The sequence below is a fragment of the Macrobrachium nipponense genome, chromosome 44, assembly GCF_015104395.2.
Source record: "Macrobrachium nipponense isolate FS-2020 chromosome 44, ASM1510439v2, whole genome shotgun sequence".
NCBI classification, from domain to species: Eukaryota; Metazoa; Arthropoda; class Malacostraca; order Decapoda; family Palaemonidae; genus Macrobrachium; species Macrobrachium nipponense.
Genome location: NC_087221.1, coordinates 17504033 through 17518492, shown reverse-complemented (window position 1 = coordinate 17518492; position 14460 = coordinate 17504033). Strand labels below are relative to the sequence as shown.

General features: G+C 37.2%; 1 protein-coding gene across 5 annotated transcripts in view; it reads left to right on the top strand.

Moving 5' to 3' along the window:
* Positions 1-6321, top strand: part of LOC135204057 (glutamine-dependent NAD(+) synthetase-like) — a 71634-nt gene extending 65313 nt beyond the window's left edge. For all 5 annotated transcript variants that reach the window (XM_064234023.1, XM_064234026.1, XM_064234025.1 and 2 more), the window contains exons 11-14: positions 1074-1248; positions 1435-1591; positions 3264-3431; positions 4359-6321. In XM_064234023.1, the coding sequence (XP_064090093.1) occupies positions 1074-1247 (174 nt within the window). In that variant the 3' untranslated portion in view covers position 1248; positions 1435-1591; positions 3264-3431; positions 4359-6321. The remainder of the gene's footprint in view (positions 1-1073; positions 1249-1434; positions 1592-3263; positions 3432-4358) is intronic.
* The last annotated feature ends 8139 nt before the right edge of the window (positions 6322-14460 follow it).

Here is a 14460-nt window from a genome sequence, read left to right as displayed (position 1 = left end):
GGCCCATTTTTTTTATTAACATTCCTTTTAGTGTGTTATTATAGGAAAAAACAAGGTTGACCTTAAAGACTTTTAACAATGTTGCATTTGTAACATGTTTAAGAATGACCTCAAAGATATAATTACAGACTTAAATACAAATTAGTTGCCTTAGAGATATCTTCGTTGTATATGTATGTTTAATATATTGTGAATATGTATTGTGAATAAGTTTTTGTTTACCAAAGTTCTGAATAGCTGTCACCCTATATTATCCTTTAATTGTCTTGCCCATGTGTCTGAGCAGATTGACTTAATCTTTTTGTTTTTTAAATTGTACCCATGTTTATGATTGTTTGGAAAGGTTACTCTTTCTCCAGGTGTGCCGAATTCTAGGTACTAATCTCCTTATAATCCCTATCTGTCAGTTATACCAGCTTTCCTGTACTGTCAATTCCTCATGTCAGTTTATCTGCTAAGTAAAGGACGTTGAACGTCGAAAGATCTTGCGGAAAATCCGTTGTTTTTTTTATCTTCGTGGCTTATACCTTTAAATTGGATTTATCATATTCCAAACTTTCGTGATTCAGTTATACATACATACACACACACACACACACACACACACACACATATATATATATATAATATATATATATATATATATATATATATATATATATATATATATATATGTGTGTGTGTGTAGTGTGTGTGAAATAATACAAATAATGACCATCAGCAAATTGAGAGGATAGTGTTCATGGATTTTGTGGACTACCTATTAAATGTGAAATACCCTCTAACCACGAATCCAAAATGGCATAATGTATATATGTATATATACACACACATCACATACACACATATGTATGTGTAATTATATTAGTTAGCCACTGATAAGGGAAATGCATTTTTATTTGCTTTTTGATCATTGATATTCACACGTTGCAATGAATTACATGATAGATTCACTCCTAACTGTTGATATTCACACGTTGCAATGAATTATATGATAGATTCACTCCTAACTGTTGAAGGATTTCCCTTGAGAAAATTAATTATATTTCTCTATCAAATGTTGACCTCTGTAGGTAGGTGCGTCATCCGGCAGCCAGATGAGAGACTTAATTGTTTTGGGAGCATCCAGCGCTGATAAACATTTGACAGGATCCAACGTCAAGTATGGGAGAACCTTCGGAGACCTGAACCTTCTGGGAAGCTTTTGCCAAAGGGATATCTCAAATTCCTTCAGTTTGCTGCCATAAGGTCGGTCAAGGAAGGAGCAAAGATCATCAAGTGGAATATCATGGCAGTATTGATGAACAACAAACATAGGCTTAGTAAAAGTACCCTGAATTGCCCCAGTGCTTGGCATGTGTGTCTAAAATCTATACATCAATCAATCAATCTATCTTTTAAATAATTCAATCAATTTTAATTTTATTTTGTTAGACTGGATTTACCGGCACTGTATGGAACTGACTCGCAGGAAGAGGAGAACAGTGAGCAGGTAACTTGCGCGTACTTGCAGGCTACTGAAGGGTGTGGCCCTTTCTCCATGTTTCAGCGTCTGTGGTACTTCCAGAGATGGGAAAGTGATCCAGCATCGGTATGTATCTCTGGCTTTTTCCATAATTGGACTACAGCGCAAGTGCAGTGGTCACCTAAAGTGAAATGTCAAATTTTCGTCGGTTTGATGTTAAGTTATACTAACTGGCAACTGAGGAGGCTGGCCATAATTATTCCTTTTTACATGCTCAAAACTTACTATTTCGGTAGAATAGCAGTGTAAAGTATAACATCGATGCAAAGGAAGTCTTAATATGTAAGAACTGTGAGAGGAAACTTCTTTAATTATTGAATTACATTGTACACTAGTTAGACTATTTGAGTCCCAGAATGTACCCGTTTTAATCATAGAAAATAGGTCCTTGGGTAGTTAGAGTATCTGTAGCTCCAGTATCTCTATTTTTTAAAATCAATTTTCAATGTCATTATTTTATATTTATAAACAAAGTATATATGTCAATCCAGCATGCATAAAGAGAACAGTTTCCATGAGCAAGTCTCCATGGCACTTCAGTTAGTGAAGGAATACAAAGACAAGCATCAGCATTAGTTGTAGTCTTCGTTGCCTATAGAGTGGCTCCATTTCGTCATCAGATGGGTAATAGTAGTTAACCATTACTAGCTGAAGAGGTAGAGACAAGAGATTTTCAAGATGACAAGGTGGAGAGTTTGGTTTAGGATTCTAAATGCTTTATAATTTACTCGGAAAGTCTGTCAACTACATGGGTCACGGTGAATGTCATGGTGGTGAACCTTGAAGTGGCTACATCATCGTGTGTAGCATTTTGTGAATTCATCGTGGTATAATTTTTTAATTGCTAATTCAAGGTCGAATATTAGCGCAGATTTTGAAACACTGCCCTCGAATCGAATTTGCAACCGAATCACGGTCACTTTTCAACAGCGTAATGGTTAGCATCAATTTCATACGTTTTTATAGCGATGCAATTATGCTGCCATATTTGTGGCCGATTGTTCAACTGCTTTGCCACTCCTAACGAGCAGTGTTAAGCAAGAACCTGTGCTGGAATTAGGCCACCTTAATCTAGACCACCCACACAGCCAACCAATGAACAGTTGCAGTGTTTCCCAGTTGTATCTGAACTGTAGCCATGATCTAGTCAGTATTAGTACAGTACTAAGAATATACAGATACCGTGAGACGCCCATTGAAATTGGGCAGTGGTCATAGACCCCAAAGACTCACAGACTTTGACTTCAAAGGACAGAAGCATCCAATGAATGATTAGAAATATGATTAAGTTCCTTTATCAGGTGAACACAATTAGAAGTTTGATAGAGATTCAGTACAGATCGGTAAAGATCAGTAACATCAGATGCAATTTGGTGCTTTATGCATAAAACATTAATCAATATGCAAAACAGAAATATGGTAAACTACCCGATTCCTTGGAATTTCTTAGATATTTTACTTCTTATTATAATTTTTTAACATTTCTAGTCTTTGTATCTTACATTTTGTTTGAAATCTTATATTTCAGTGCTCGCAACGTTCTTTATCAACAAATTTGTATTATAATTTAAAGATTAATTACCTATACCTACATGTTAGCTACTTCGTAATTCCCTTCCTTACCTGATATGCAATTCTATTACCAATGCAATTCTTGCATGTATTTAATAAAGTAACACGAGCAAAAGAAGTGACTATCACCATGAAATCGATAACTTCGAGAATATCTTCTTCCCAGGTTGCAGAGAAGATCAAAGAGTATTTTCGTGGCCATAATGAAGTTAGACGAAATATGTTTGGCCTCCCTCTGGTGTGCTACATGCCCTCTCTGGGTCCACCTGATGACGTGAAACCTTTCGTCTACCCAAGAACCTGGTCTTGGCAGCTACGTGCCCTTGATAAAACGGTGAGTTATAGTTATGTTGAGCAATTCTTATGTTGTTTTTTCGGGTTCAAGTGCTATGTGGATTTCTTTGGCTAAAGATTCAAAGGTTGTTCATAAATCGAAATATTTCCAAGGGATTCTCAAATATGGACAGGTGGATTCTCCTGCGTGAGTGAATAATTGCATTGTTTATTTTGCGTATGATTGTTTTCACCAACATGAACGTGTACAGAAATTCCACTGTCCACCTGTGCATTTCTTACACACGTTTTATGCTTTTAATTACCTTTTCCAATGTTTTTCCAGCTTGACCAGTATAAAAGTTATCACAAGAATTACATGGAAATTGGTATACGCATCCTTGAGTATTGTCAGGCGAGTTCTTTATAAGTACACGCTTGATTGTGTTATTTTTCTTAAGTGCTACCTTAACTCCAAAATTCTTAAGTAGATGGGGAATATTTTTGAAATTATTCTTTTAATGCCAATAAAACAGTTTTTTAAAAGTTTCTTTGTTAACATGAATTTTTTTTACAGCTTTTAATGCATTGTAACACAAGAGTTAGGATATTGGAATTTCCTACCTGTATTCCTAATTATATCTATTTCATCATCTATGTATTGGGGGCTACATTTGCGTAATGCCTAAAACTGATTTCTTGACTTCATTACTATGATCAGAATAAAAATTAACATAGGTAGAAATATTGGTGGGTATCTTGTTTTAATAGCACTTATTTACACACACACACACACACATATACATACATACATATACATACATATATATATATATATATATATATATATATATATATATATATATATATATATATATATATATATACACGTATATGTGTGAGATGGTGTGATTGAAAGTGTTTACATATGAATTTGGAAATCATTGCAACACACGTATGTGACACACATTTTGTCTTCTTTTGATAGGTTGATGATATCCAAAAAAAGCAGAGCCAGGAAGACTAATTTGGTGGAATCTTTCTCAAAATGAAAATAGATTGTTCTACATTGGTTATTGTCAAATAATTTAGTTTCATATATGCTGTAAACTTGCTTTTCAAGATTGAATATTGTGTATTTATCCTTATTATGCATAATATTAGGAAAATGAAAGAAACAGATGTATGTGATTGTTATATATGATTGATTACATAAAATACTATATATTTTATGTTTAGTTTTTGAGCGTTAAACTGATTAACATACCTTTAAGTGTACATACAGGCCCGTACCTAGAGATTTTATGGGGGGGCGGGCGGTTGTTGTTGCATCGTTTTTCCCAAAACTGGACCTTTTCTTTAATAAATATCATTGTTATTTTAGTTATATTAAGAAGAAAAATTGGGTATGCGGTCCATGCCCTTCTACCCGATTAGATGTTATTCAAAGTACGAATGACTTTGGTTAACAGAATTTTCCTTATAATGTTAAAAGTTTGCTCTGAAATTCTAGAATACCTCTTCAGTTTTATAGACTGATTCATTTATTATGTTAAAGATAACATGCATATTACTTTATTTGTTGTTATGTTACTATATACTTTGACTTAACAAAAAAATATTAATTATTTATTACTTTGTAAGTACAGTTCAATGAAAAGTATAGTCACAGAAAATATGGACTTCCAGAAATTTTTTGTGGGGGGGAGTCGTTCGATTCCGCTCCCCCCCCCCGCCCTCCCCCTCCCTCGGTACGGGCCTGACATACGTACTAGTTCTTTTTTGCTCTGTTTTCGGTACATAATATGACATTGTAAATGGTCATCGAATGTAGTCTACCGGAAGGTTGGGAAAATATTAAGAGAACAGAGCAATCTCCTAAATTCAACATAAGCAAATGGAAATTAAATTTTGAGCTCGAGAGCCTACAGAAAATGTAGTGTTCAGGATTTGTGGTACAGTAGATTAGTTGCCAAGAGTAATTAAGAATTTTATTGTAGATTTAACAAGAGATTACAAGTTACTTTTGTGATTCCTCCTTGTCGTCCTTCATTGTGATCTCTATTTTGGGCGTTATATATTCGTTGTCTTCCATAACAATGTAAAATTGCTAATCAGATGCAATAAACTCACACTTAACTTCTTGTTTTCATCAATCATGATAATTGAATACTGGCATACTCCTCCATCTGCCTCATCAGTAGCAAAGATTTTGAGGCAGTTTTATAGCTTTTGACCTAAGGTTTTCAAGTCCTGCTTTTGGGACAGTACCTACCATACTATACTCTGTTTTTTTTTCATCTGTCCATCCGCCTGTGGTGTTTTGTATGGTAACACTGCGTCCCGGGCTTTAGATGATTACATTCCGCTTACATTCAACGATTATAATAATATCCTATTTCGAATATTAATGGTGTAATTCGCATAAAGTAAATCATTAAAACACTTTTCAGTTGCAAATGTACACCCAGATATCCTTTTATTTACCTAAAACTTACAAATAGCGTAACTATCTAAAGACCGGGACGCAGTGTTACCATACAAAAACACCGCAGGCGGATGGACAGATGAAAAAAAAAAAAAACAGAGTATAGTGAATCGCTCTCAACGACCTTCCATTTCAAGTCATGACGTAACTAGCACATGTATTAAACGTATCACTCTCCAAAGTTTTCAGAACACAATATTGAACCTATTTCGGGGTGAAATATTGCATATTTCGAGATGTTCAGCCAGTTTTTAATGCATTGCTGGTTCAGTCATTTTTTGACAGAAATGACATGACAAGTTTAACATTGGTTAATATGTTCCTAATGGTTGTTTATCTCCTTTGTTCTTGAAAAAAATTTTTTTTACATGCAATCTTGTCACGGTCAGTGTATTAATGATGTTCTGGGCGTTTATGTATGTTTGATTATCTTCTTTGGAAAATAAATCGGTATGACAATATGTTTTTGTCTTGGTCTATTTTTTTCAAAAGTTTCCTCATAACGAATCTTTTTGAAATTTCGAAGTTTATTTCAGTTTGAAGTTTTGGGAGAAAGATGTTTACCTTAACTTTTCTTTTACCTTGATCTTTTTAAGTAAGAATAATTAATCCTTACGCCAAAATCATCTAGAAATTGTTTATTCTTTTTGTTTAATACCCCATCGTGTCTATACCCATTTTCGGTATTTGTTTGTTACAACGCCATATTTTTTCGTTTTCATGAAGCAAGTCACCTCATTTTTGAATCTTGAATATTTTAACTATGCAGTTCCCGTTTTCCTTTACGGATTTTCGAGCCAGCCATAATTATCTCACATTTAAACATAAGAACCGTGACTTCGTCAACAACGAACGGACAATATTAACTTTGTTTTGTTATTTCTTTAACAGTTCACGCATTCACTCCCCTTATTCTGTCATTATTTATCCTACTTTCATTATTGAAGGAACAAGCTGTTTTCCCCTAATTTATTTGAAATGGCTTAAACAATCCGTAATGAATGTCTATCATTAAAGACTTTTCTCTCTTTCAAATTAATTTACTTTATTACTTGTGAAAGTGATCGCCTTAATAACATAATATGAAAGGTCATAATGGCCGTGTAGGCTTCTCGCCTCTTCACTATTACTGTCAATTATGACGTAGTCTTGATATATGACCAGGCCTTGACATATAGGTTTATTGGCGCGGTTCATCAATTTCTAATTACTCAGAATCTCCGTAGGGATGTAGTGCCGTCAGTGGACCTTATGCGGTGCACTGTAGGCATTACTTAAGGTTCTCGGTAGCGTTCCTTCGGCCCCTAGCTGAAACCACTTTCGTTCCTTTTACTCTACCTCCTTTCATATTCTCTTTCTTCATCTTACTTTCCACCCTCTCTTAACACTTGATTCATAGTGCAACTGCGAGGTTTTCTTCTTGTTACACCTTTCAAACCTTTTACTGTCAATTTCCATTTCAGCGCTAAATGACCTCATAGGTCCCAGTGCTTGGCTTTGGCCTAAATTCCATATTCAACCCAAATAAATTTTTCAAAATATTTATTGTACAAAATCCTTTAGTGCACTATCTTCACTTCCTTAAATCCTCAATGTGATTGGTGTCCAAGAGTTTGTCTCATTTCATCATCAAATGCATTTCGGTTTCATTATAGAATGCTATATTGGTGCTGGGTGGTGTAAACTGCGTTCCTAATTTTGTTTTCGTGGTTTTGGCAAGACGACTCAGTGTCTCTTTATTCCAGAGTTTTCTATTCGTATCTGTTCATAACTGGTGCATTTTTTTTTTTATTTGTTGGCGTAGTTTCTGCCTGTGACGTTTCACCCACATTTCCCATTTGCTTAATCGTGGTTTCCATTTTCCATTGTTCAACCAATAAGATTTTCTTACATTGTTAGTGTTTCGTTTCTACAGATGATATTGTTAAGTAATTAATTTATTTTATTTTATTTGTTTATTTATTATTATTATTTTTTGCCGTTCTGCCACAGTGCGTGTGGTGCCGCTGTTTACAGATTTCGATCGTTCGGTTTCTATATTTTAGATGTGTCAGAACATTTGAAAGAGACTCGAGTCGTGTTTTTTCTCTGTTCTTCGTATTAGTATCTTAACTTATATTCACAACGCCAACTCGCCGTATTTGTTCTTTGGTGTTATTTTCACTTTGTTTTTCCATCGTTGAATAAAGGTTTTATCCCCTTTTTGGTTTACAATCTACGACCGCAAGATCAATGATTTTCTTCCCCAATTCACAGGGTGCGTTTTCATCGACATAAACACTAACTGGTAACTATGGTTTGAGTTAATTTGAGACAATTACAAAAATACCAAAGAGCAAATCATCGTTGACGTCGATTTTCTCGAAACCAAAACTTCCTGAAGACATCAGTCTTCAATTCAGTCTTCTGGTTGACATGAGGACATGAAGATGGACGGATGATGTCACTCGAGTGAAGTATAAGTAAACCCGCCACAACCTCTGCTGGTTTCCTCGAAACCAGGACTCTATCGAGATACCACCAATGATTAATGTTCAGTGCTCTGATCAACACCGTGACATAAAGACAGACAGGTGTTATTGCTCTTGTGATGAACTGTCAGAAGAAGCGGCGACATATTCCCTTGAATCGGCAATAGTGAGACTCTTCGCGAAAGGTTTGAAAATGTTACTGGTTCTTTCAGTGAGAGATCATTTGCTTAGTTGTCAACAGACATGATTCATGAAAGGTTCTTACAGTCAATTGCCTCCTCAAAATGCTATAGCTCCAAAACCCTTGTGATGTGAAGAGTAAGGGTGAAGAACAACACTTATCTCCCACATTTCGAAGAATGCTGCCCGCTAGGTTAGGTTGGTTATAGGCTGTCGCTTGGTTAGGTCTAGGTAATAACTCCGTGTCGTCGGGCATTTCTTTGGAAATTACCGTTTCCTATAGTATTTGGGTTGCTTATTAAGAATTTAACCTTTAAGTGGACAGTAATTAACCCCCAGGGGACAGTACTAAACACGGCGAAATACATTTGACGCCCCAGTCCCTGGTGGCTGTCGTATTTGTGGGAACGTTCCTTTCGCTCCGTGCGGAGTTATTGCCTAGAATTACCCATTTGCGGTGTATTTCGTTGCATTACCATTTTTCATCGTCTTGGGGCTTTCCTCGTTTGAAGCATTTACTTTTTTCACTGCACCTTTTGTGTCTCGATCTTATTCATTATCGTTTTTGGTACTAATTTTTTATTTGTGCTTACATACCAACACTCAAAAAAGTCCTGGGTTTCCTGCATGTGGTCAACAAATAACTGTGTGAAAATATAAATGATTTTGACCAATGCTTTCGAATCCAAATATTACTCACATACTGTGAATTGTTTTCAGAATTACACTTGCATTTTACTGTATGTTAGTTACTCTGTCTTTATTCTCACAGCTGCACCAACATAAGCAAATGCAAAAAACAAGTGTTTCAAAAAGCAGTTCTATTTAGTTATGGTCTCTTTTCGCAAATGTACTATCAACGTTTGTAATACCATTTTTTTTTTCGAATATTTTCCACTCAATTTAACAAAGTAAGATGTGAATCAAACTCAAATCTCGATTCTGTTTACGATGTCACTCTGGATGCCCCCTGTGATGAGTTGGGAAAAATTATTTTGGCTCATTTTATTCAATATATTTGCGAAAAGAGACCATAACTAATAGAACTGCTTTTTGAAACACTTGTTTTTGCATTTTGTTACGTTGGTGCAGCTGTGAGAATAAAGACAGAGTAACTAACATACAGTGAGATGAAAGTTTAATTCTGAAAACAATTCCCAGTATGTGAACAATATTTGGAGTCGAAAGCATTGGTCAAAATCATTTATATTTTCAAACAGTTATTTGTGGACCACATGCAGGAAACCCAGGACTTTTTTGAGTGTGTCTGTGGAGGAGTGGGCGTTTGGTGTGTAAGCACAAATAAATAATGGTTGTGGAGTAATGTGATACTGAAAAGTTTTAGAATAGTAAAGTATCGGAACTATTTTTCGTCCAACGACTGAAGGTTATACATAACATATTAGGCAAACACATCCACCACATCCATGATTTCTTCGCTCCCATCACTTGGAAATCAGATTTCTATCTCCAGGTGTCAAGTCAATATAACGTAGAAGCACTTTCTGAGGCAAAATGGCTCGTATATCAGTGTGTGGATCCCATATTGAATCACTCAGGGTTATCGTTTTGGCGCACTTCTGACTGAGCAGTAAGGTCTATTGTGTCATATTCAGGAACACCTCTGGCGTCTGGTAATCAGGTTCATTCCAAACTGACATTTCTGTTTTATTAGTTTTCTGTAGAAGAAAAATTATTGTGACGGCTTTGTCTGTCCTTCCGCACTTTTTTATCAGCCCTCAGACCTTAAAAACGACTGAGGCTAAAGGGCTGCAAGGTGGTATGTTGATCATCCACTCTCCAGTCATCAAACATAGCAAATTGCAACCCGCTAGCCTCAGTAGTTTTTTTTTTTTTTTTTTTTATCTTATTTAAGGTTAAATTTAGCCTAAATCGTGTGTCTGGCAACGCTATAGGAAAGGCCACCACCGGGCCGTGGCTGAAAGCTTCATGGGCCACGGCTCATACAGCATTATACGTACACTGTACAGAAAACTCGATTGCGCTGAAGAAACTTCGGCGCATTTTTTTACTTTTTTTAAGTGATTCATTTTATAACTTAATAACTGATTCATTTTTTTCGATCACCCACAAAATTTGTAAACAACTGAACCGTCCACTCAAGTGTTGCGAGACGAAGGAACATTTCTGAGAGAAAAAAAATAGTCTAAGGAAAAATGACCGGATTTTGGGGTAGTCATTTGGACGTTTATTTGCGTCTCAAGCTTCCTTATATAGTATATCTTTGAAAAGGCAGCCTTTCAAAATAACTTGCGTTCTAAGTTAAGGGAGCAAGCGGCACTCTCACTGCCAACTATTGAGATCAATTGCCCGAAAAAAGAAAAAAAAAACTTGACACCGAGAGTCTGTGAAATCTATAGTTAGAAACTGAATCGTGGCAAACATCATAAGGGGAGAGAGAGAGAGAGACTTCGTAGTAATGTAGTAAGGTTCAGAAAAATCATCTCTCTCTCTCTCTCTCTCTCTCTCTCTCTCTCTCTCAAAATCTATAGTTAGAAACTGAATCGTGGCAAGCATCATAGGGAGAGAGACTTCGTAGTAATGTCGTAAGGTTCAGCTAAAATCATCCTCTCTCTCACTCTCTCTCTCTCTCTCAGGGTAAATGTGACTAGCACCTTTTAAAGTTTTGAGAGGATTTTAATCCTTTCATATTTTATATATATATATATATTATATATATATAATATATATATATAGATATATATAAAATATATATATCTATATATATATATATATATATATATATATATAGTATGTATGTATGTGTATGCGTTTCTTTTTAATCACCCAAAAATTGCAACGTTTATGATAGTCATCCACTATTATATAAAACCACCGAGTTTCGTGCTTCATAACTGTTGAATGTCTGACTTTTGAAAGGAATGCTCCAAAGAATTTCACCTGTTCGACGTAATATAACTGAACGATTACTCTCCACTCTCACTCTTATCAGCTTGGCAGTAGCTACGCTACTGGTTGGTAGGTATTTTATTCCCTTTTAAGTTCAAAATATATTTCGCGAAGAGTTAAGGTGATTATGTTCACACAGTTCAAAGCCTCGGAGGCGAGTTCAATCGGATATAATCGTACTTGAATTTTTCCCTACTCAGGTGATTGATTTTTATCTTAAACGCTTCAAATTAGAACCCGAATGACTCGAATAGACGTCCGTTGTTTTAAATATACTACGAAATGTCAACACATTGTTTTCGCTGTATGTCACGCGTTCAATCGTTCTCCTCCGTCTGCCACCAAAATTGTCAATTTCTGAAATTGAGCTAAACTTCTGAAAGAGTCAAACGTAGTTAGGTCCTCTTGGTGTATGTAGCCTGACGTAGATTGCCTTACAAAAACCTAAATATTCTCTCTCTCTCTCTCTCTCTCTCTCTCTCTCTCTCTCTCTCTCTCTCCGTTGGTAATTGGCACCCATTCGCAGATGAGAGAGACGCCGACGAAAACTCGAAATCCCGCTATAACCAACTTTCCCGCGGGTGCCAGTAAGAATGTCAACCATGACGGCGAGCCAAGAATGGCACTATGATGGTACCGTTCTGACTGCTGGCAGCCGAAGATGTTTGTGTTATCTCCGGAGGTTAGGATGATTTCTTTTGAGACCTCTTACGTCCTTTTATCAATTAGTAATTTCATTTTCTTGTTTACAACGGGCGGATTCCCAAGGTCGGAAGAAACGTGGCGCGCACCTGTGTGGCGGAGGGAGGGAGGGAGGGAGGGAGGGAGAGAGGGAAGGGTACCTATAGTAGATTCACATCAACCGTGCATATCATGTCTAGGCCCGTCCCTTACGACGCTCCTGATTGGCTGTTGATAAGCCAATCACAGGGCTGGAAACTGTCTCTCGAGAGAGTTCACGTAGGCAGGATGTGTTCCTTCTTTCCTGAGGGATACGTCTTTCAAACGTATACCTCAGGAGAGGTGGAACACACACATCCTACCTCTGTGAACTCTCGAGAGAGACTGAGAGTTTCCAAACCTGTGATTGGCTTATCAACAGCCAATCAGGAGCGTCGTAAGGGACGGGCCTAGACATCAAATTGCACGGTTGATGTGAATCTACTATAGCTACCTGGTGTCGATGGATTGTCTCGGTTGAAAGTAACTTGCTCGAGAGCATGAGAATAGATTATAGAGAGTAAGAAGGATTGAAAGACGTAAAGTAGGAAAACCTCGCCGTTGCACTAGGAAACAATTTTTAGACAGGATGGGAGAAAGCGAATATGATCGGAGGTACAGTGAAAGAGTGAAAGAAATGAGAGAGATGTTGCAGCTAGGGGCCGAAAGGACGCTGCAAAGAACCTTAATTATTGCTGACTGTGTGCCATGTGAAGTGCATTGACGGCCCTACCTCCCCACGAGGAGTGAGTATTAAAAGTCAGCTATGGTTAAAAGTTAAGTTTATCTGAGTTTAACCAGATCACTGAGCAGATTAACAGCTCTCCTAAGGCTGGCCCGAAGGATTAGATATTTTTACGTGGCTAGGAACCAATTGGTTACTTAGCAACAGGACCTACAGTTGATTGTGGGATCTGAACCACATCGAGAAATCAGTTTCTATCGGCAGGAATAAACTCCTCTGATTCCTGATAGCGCCTCGGTGACGTGATTGGTATGGTATTAGCGTTCCACCTTGGTGGTCGCGGGTTCGATTCTCGGCCATTCCATTGAGGAGTGAGAGATGTGTATTTCTGGTGATAGAAGTTCACTCTCGACGTGGTTCGGAAGTCACGTAAAGACGTTGGTCCCGTTTCTGAGTAACCTCTGGTTCCATGCAACGTAAAAACACCATACAAACAAAACTGATTCCTCGATGGCAGAACGGGGTATCTATGGTGTATTCATATCTTTGACACAAGGACGAGGTCGGGATTTCATTGCCGGTTTGATGGAGATGATGTCTGTTGCTGGTGGTTCTGACCGGTTTCGTGTCATGTTCTTGGCTCTCGGCTCCACTTCGTCATAAACGTCATTCTTCAGGGCCACACCTCAAAAGGCGGATCATGTTAGTAGTTATGTAGTTTATTCTATAAGCAGTCTTAGCGCCTCAGCGGCGTGATCAATATGGTCTTGGCCTGCCACCTCGGTGGCCACGAGTTCGATTCTCGGGTATTTTACTGAGGCGTTAGAGATGTGTATTTCTGATGATAGAAGTTCACTCTCGACTTGTTTCGGAAGTCACGTAAAGCCGTTGGTCCCGTTGCTGAATAAACCACTGGTTTCATGCAACGTAAAACCACCATACAAACAAACAAAATGAGCAGTCTTTATCTTCCGTTCCCTGGTGTAGCAGTCACTAAATATGCATGTTTTCGATATATTCTCGAGGTAATCACGAGATACATTTATAAAGTGCTCAAAATTATCGCTCAAAACCTTATCCTGAATTGAATACACTAATGAGTTGTTATTTTATCTCAAGTTTTTAATTTCTATTCAATTAATATTTGTCAAATTACATTTTATTTGCAATCACTCATATTCAGTATCAATAGTTTTGTTTCTGATCTCAATTTTCTCCGCTAATGTTTTACAACATCTATCATTCAACCTAATGATACACGCCATTCTTATCAAATGTACGTGTGCGCGCGCTGCCTGCATTTGCATTCAACGAAGGAAAAATCAAAGCTTTCACGTGCATTTTTAAATTGCTGAATATGTTTGATCAAGCATACACGTTAAGTATGAACTGGGATAAAGGTGGAGCATCTTGAATATGTTGCTGGCAGTTTTGAAGGGAAACAATCAGGTTTGCATCATTCATTTAGACGGCGCCACTTTCTGATACCTGTCGACTCGTAGAACCAAGAATCTAACGCGCGCGTGACGGAGATGCCGGCAGTCAACATGTTTTTGTCGGGAGCTGTAAATAATCGAGGTGATGCCGGTTTACCTGCGTTCTGCATGACGTCTCC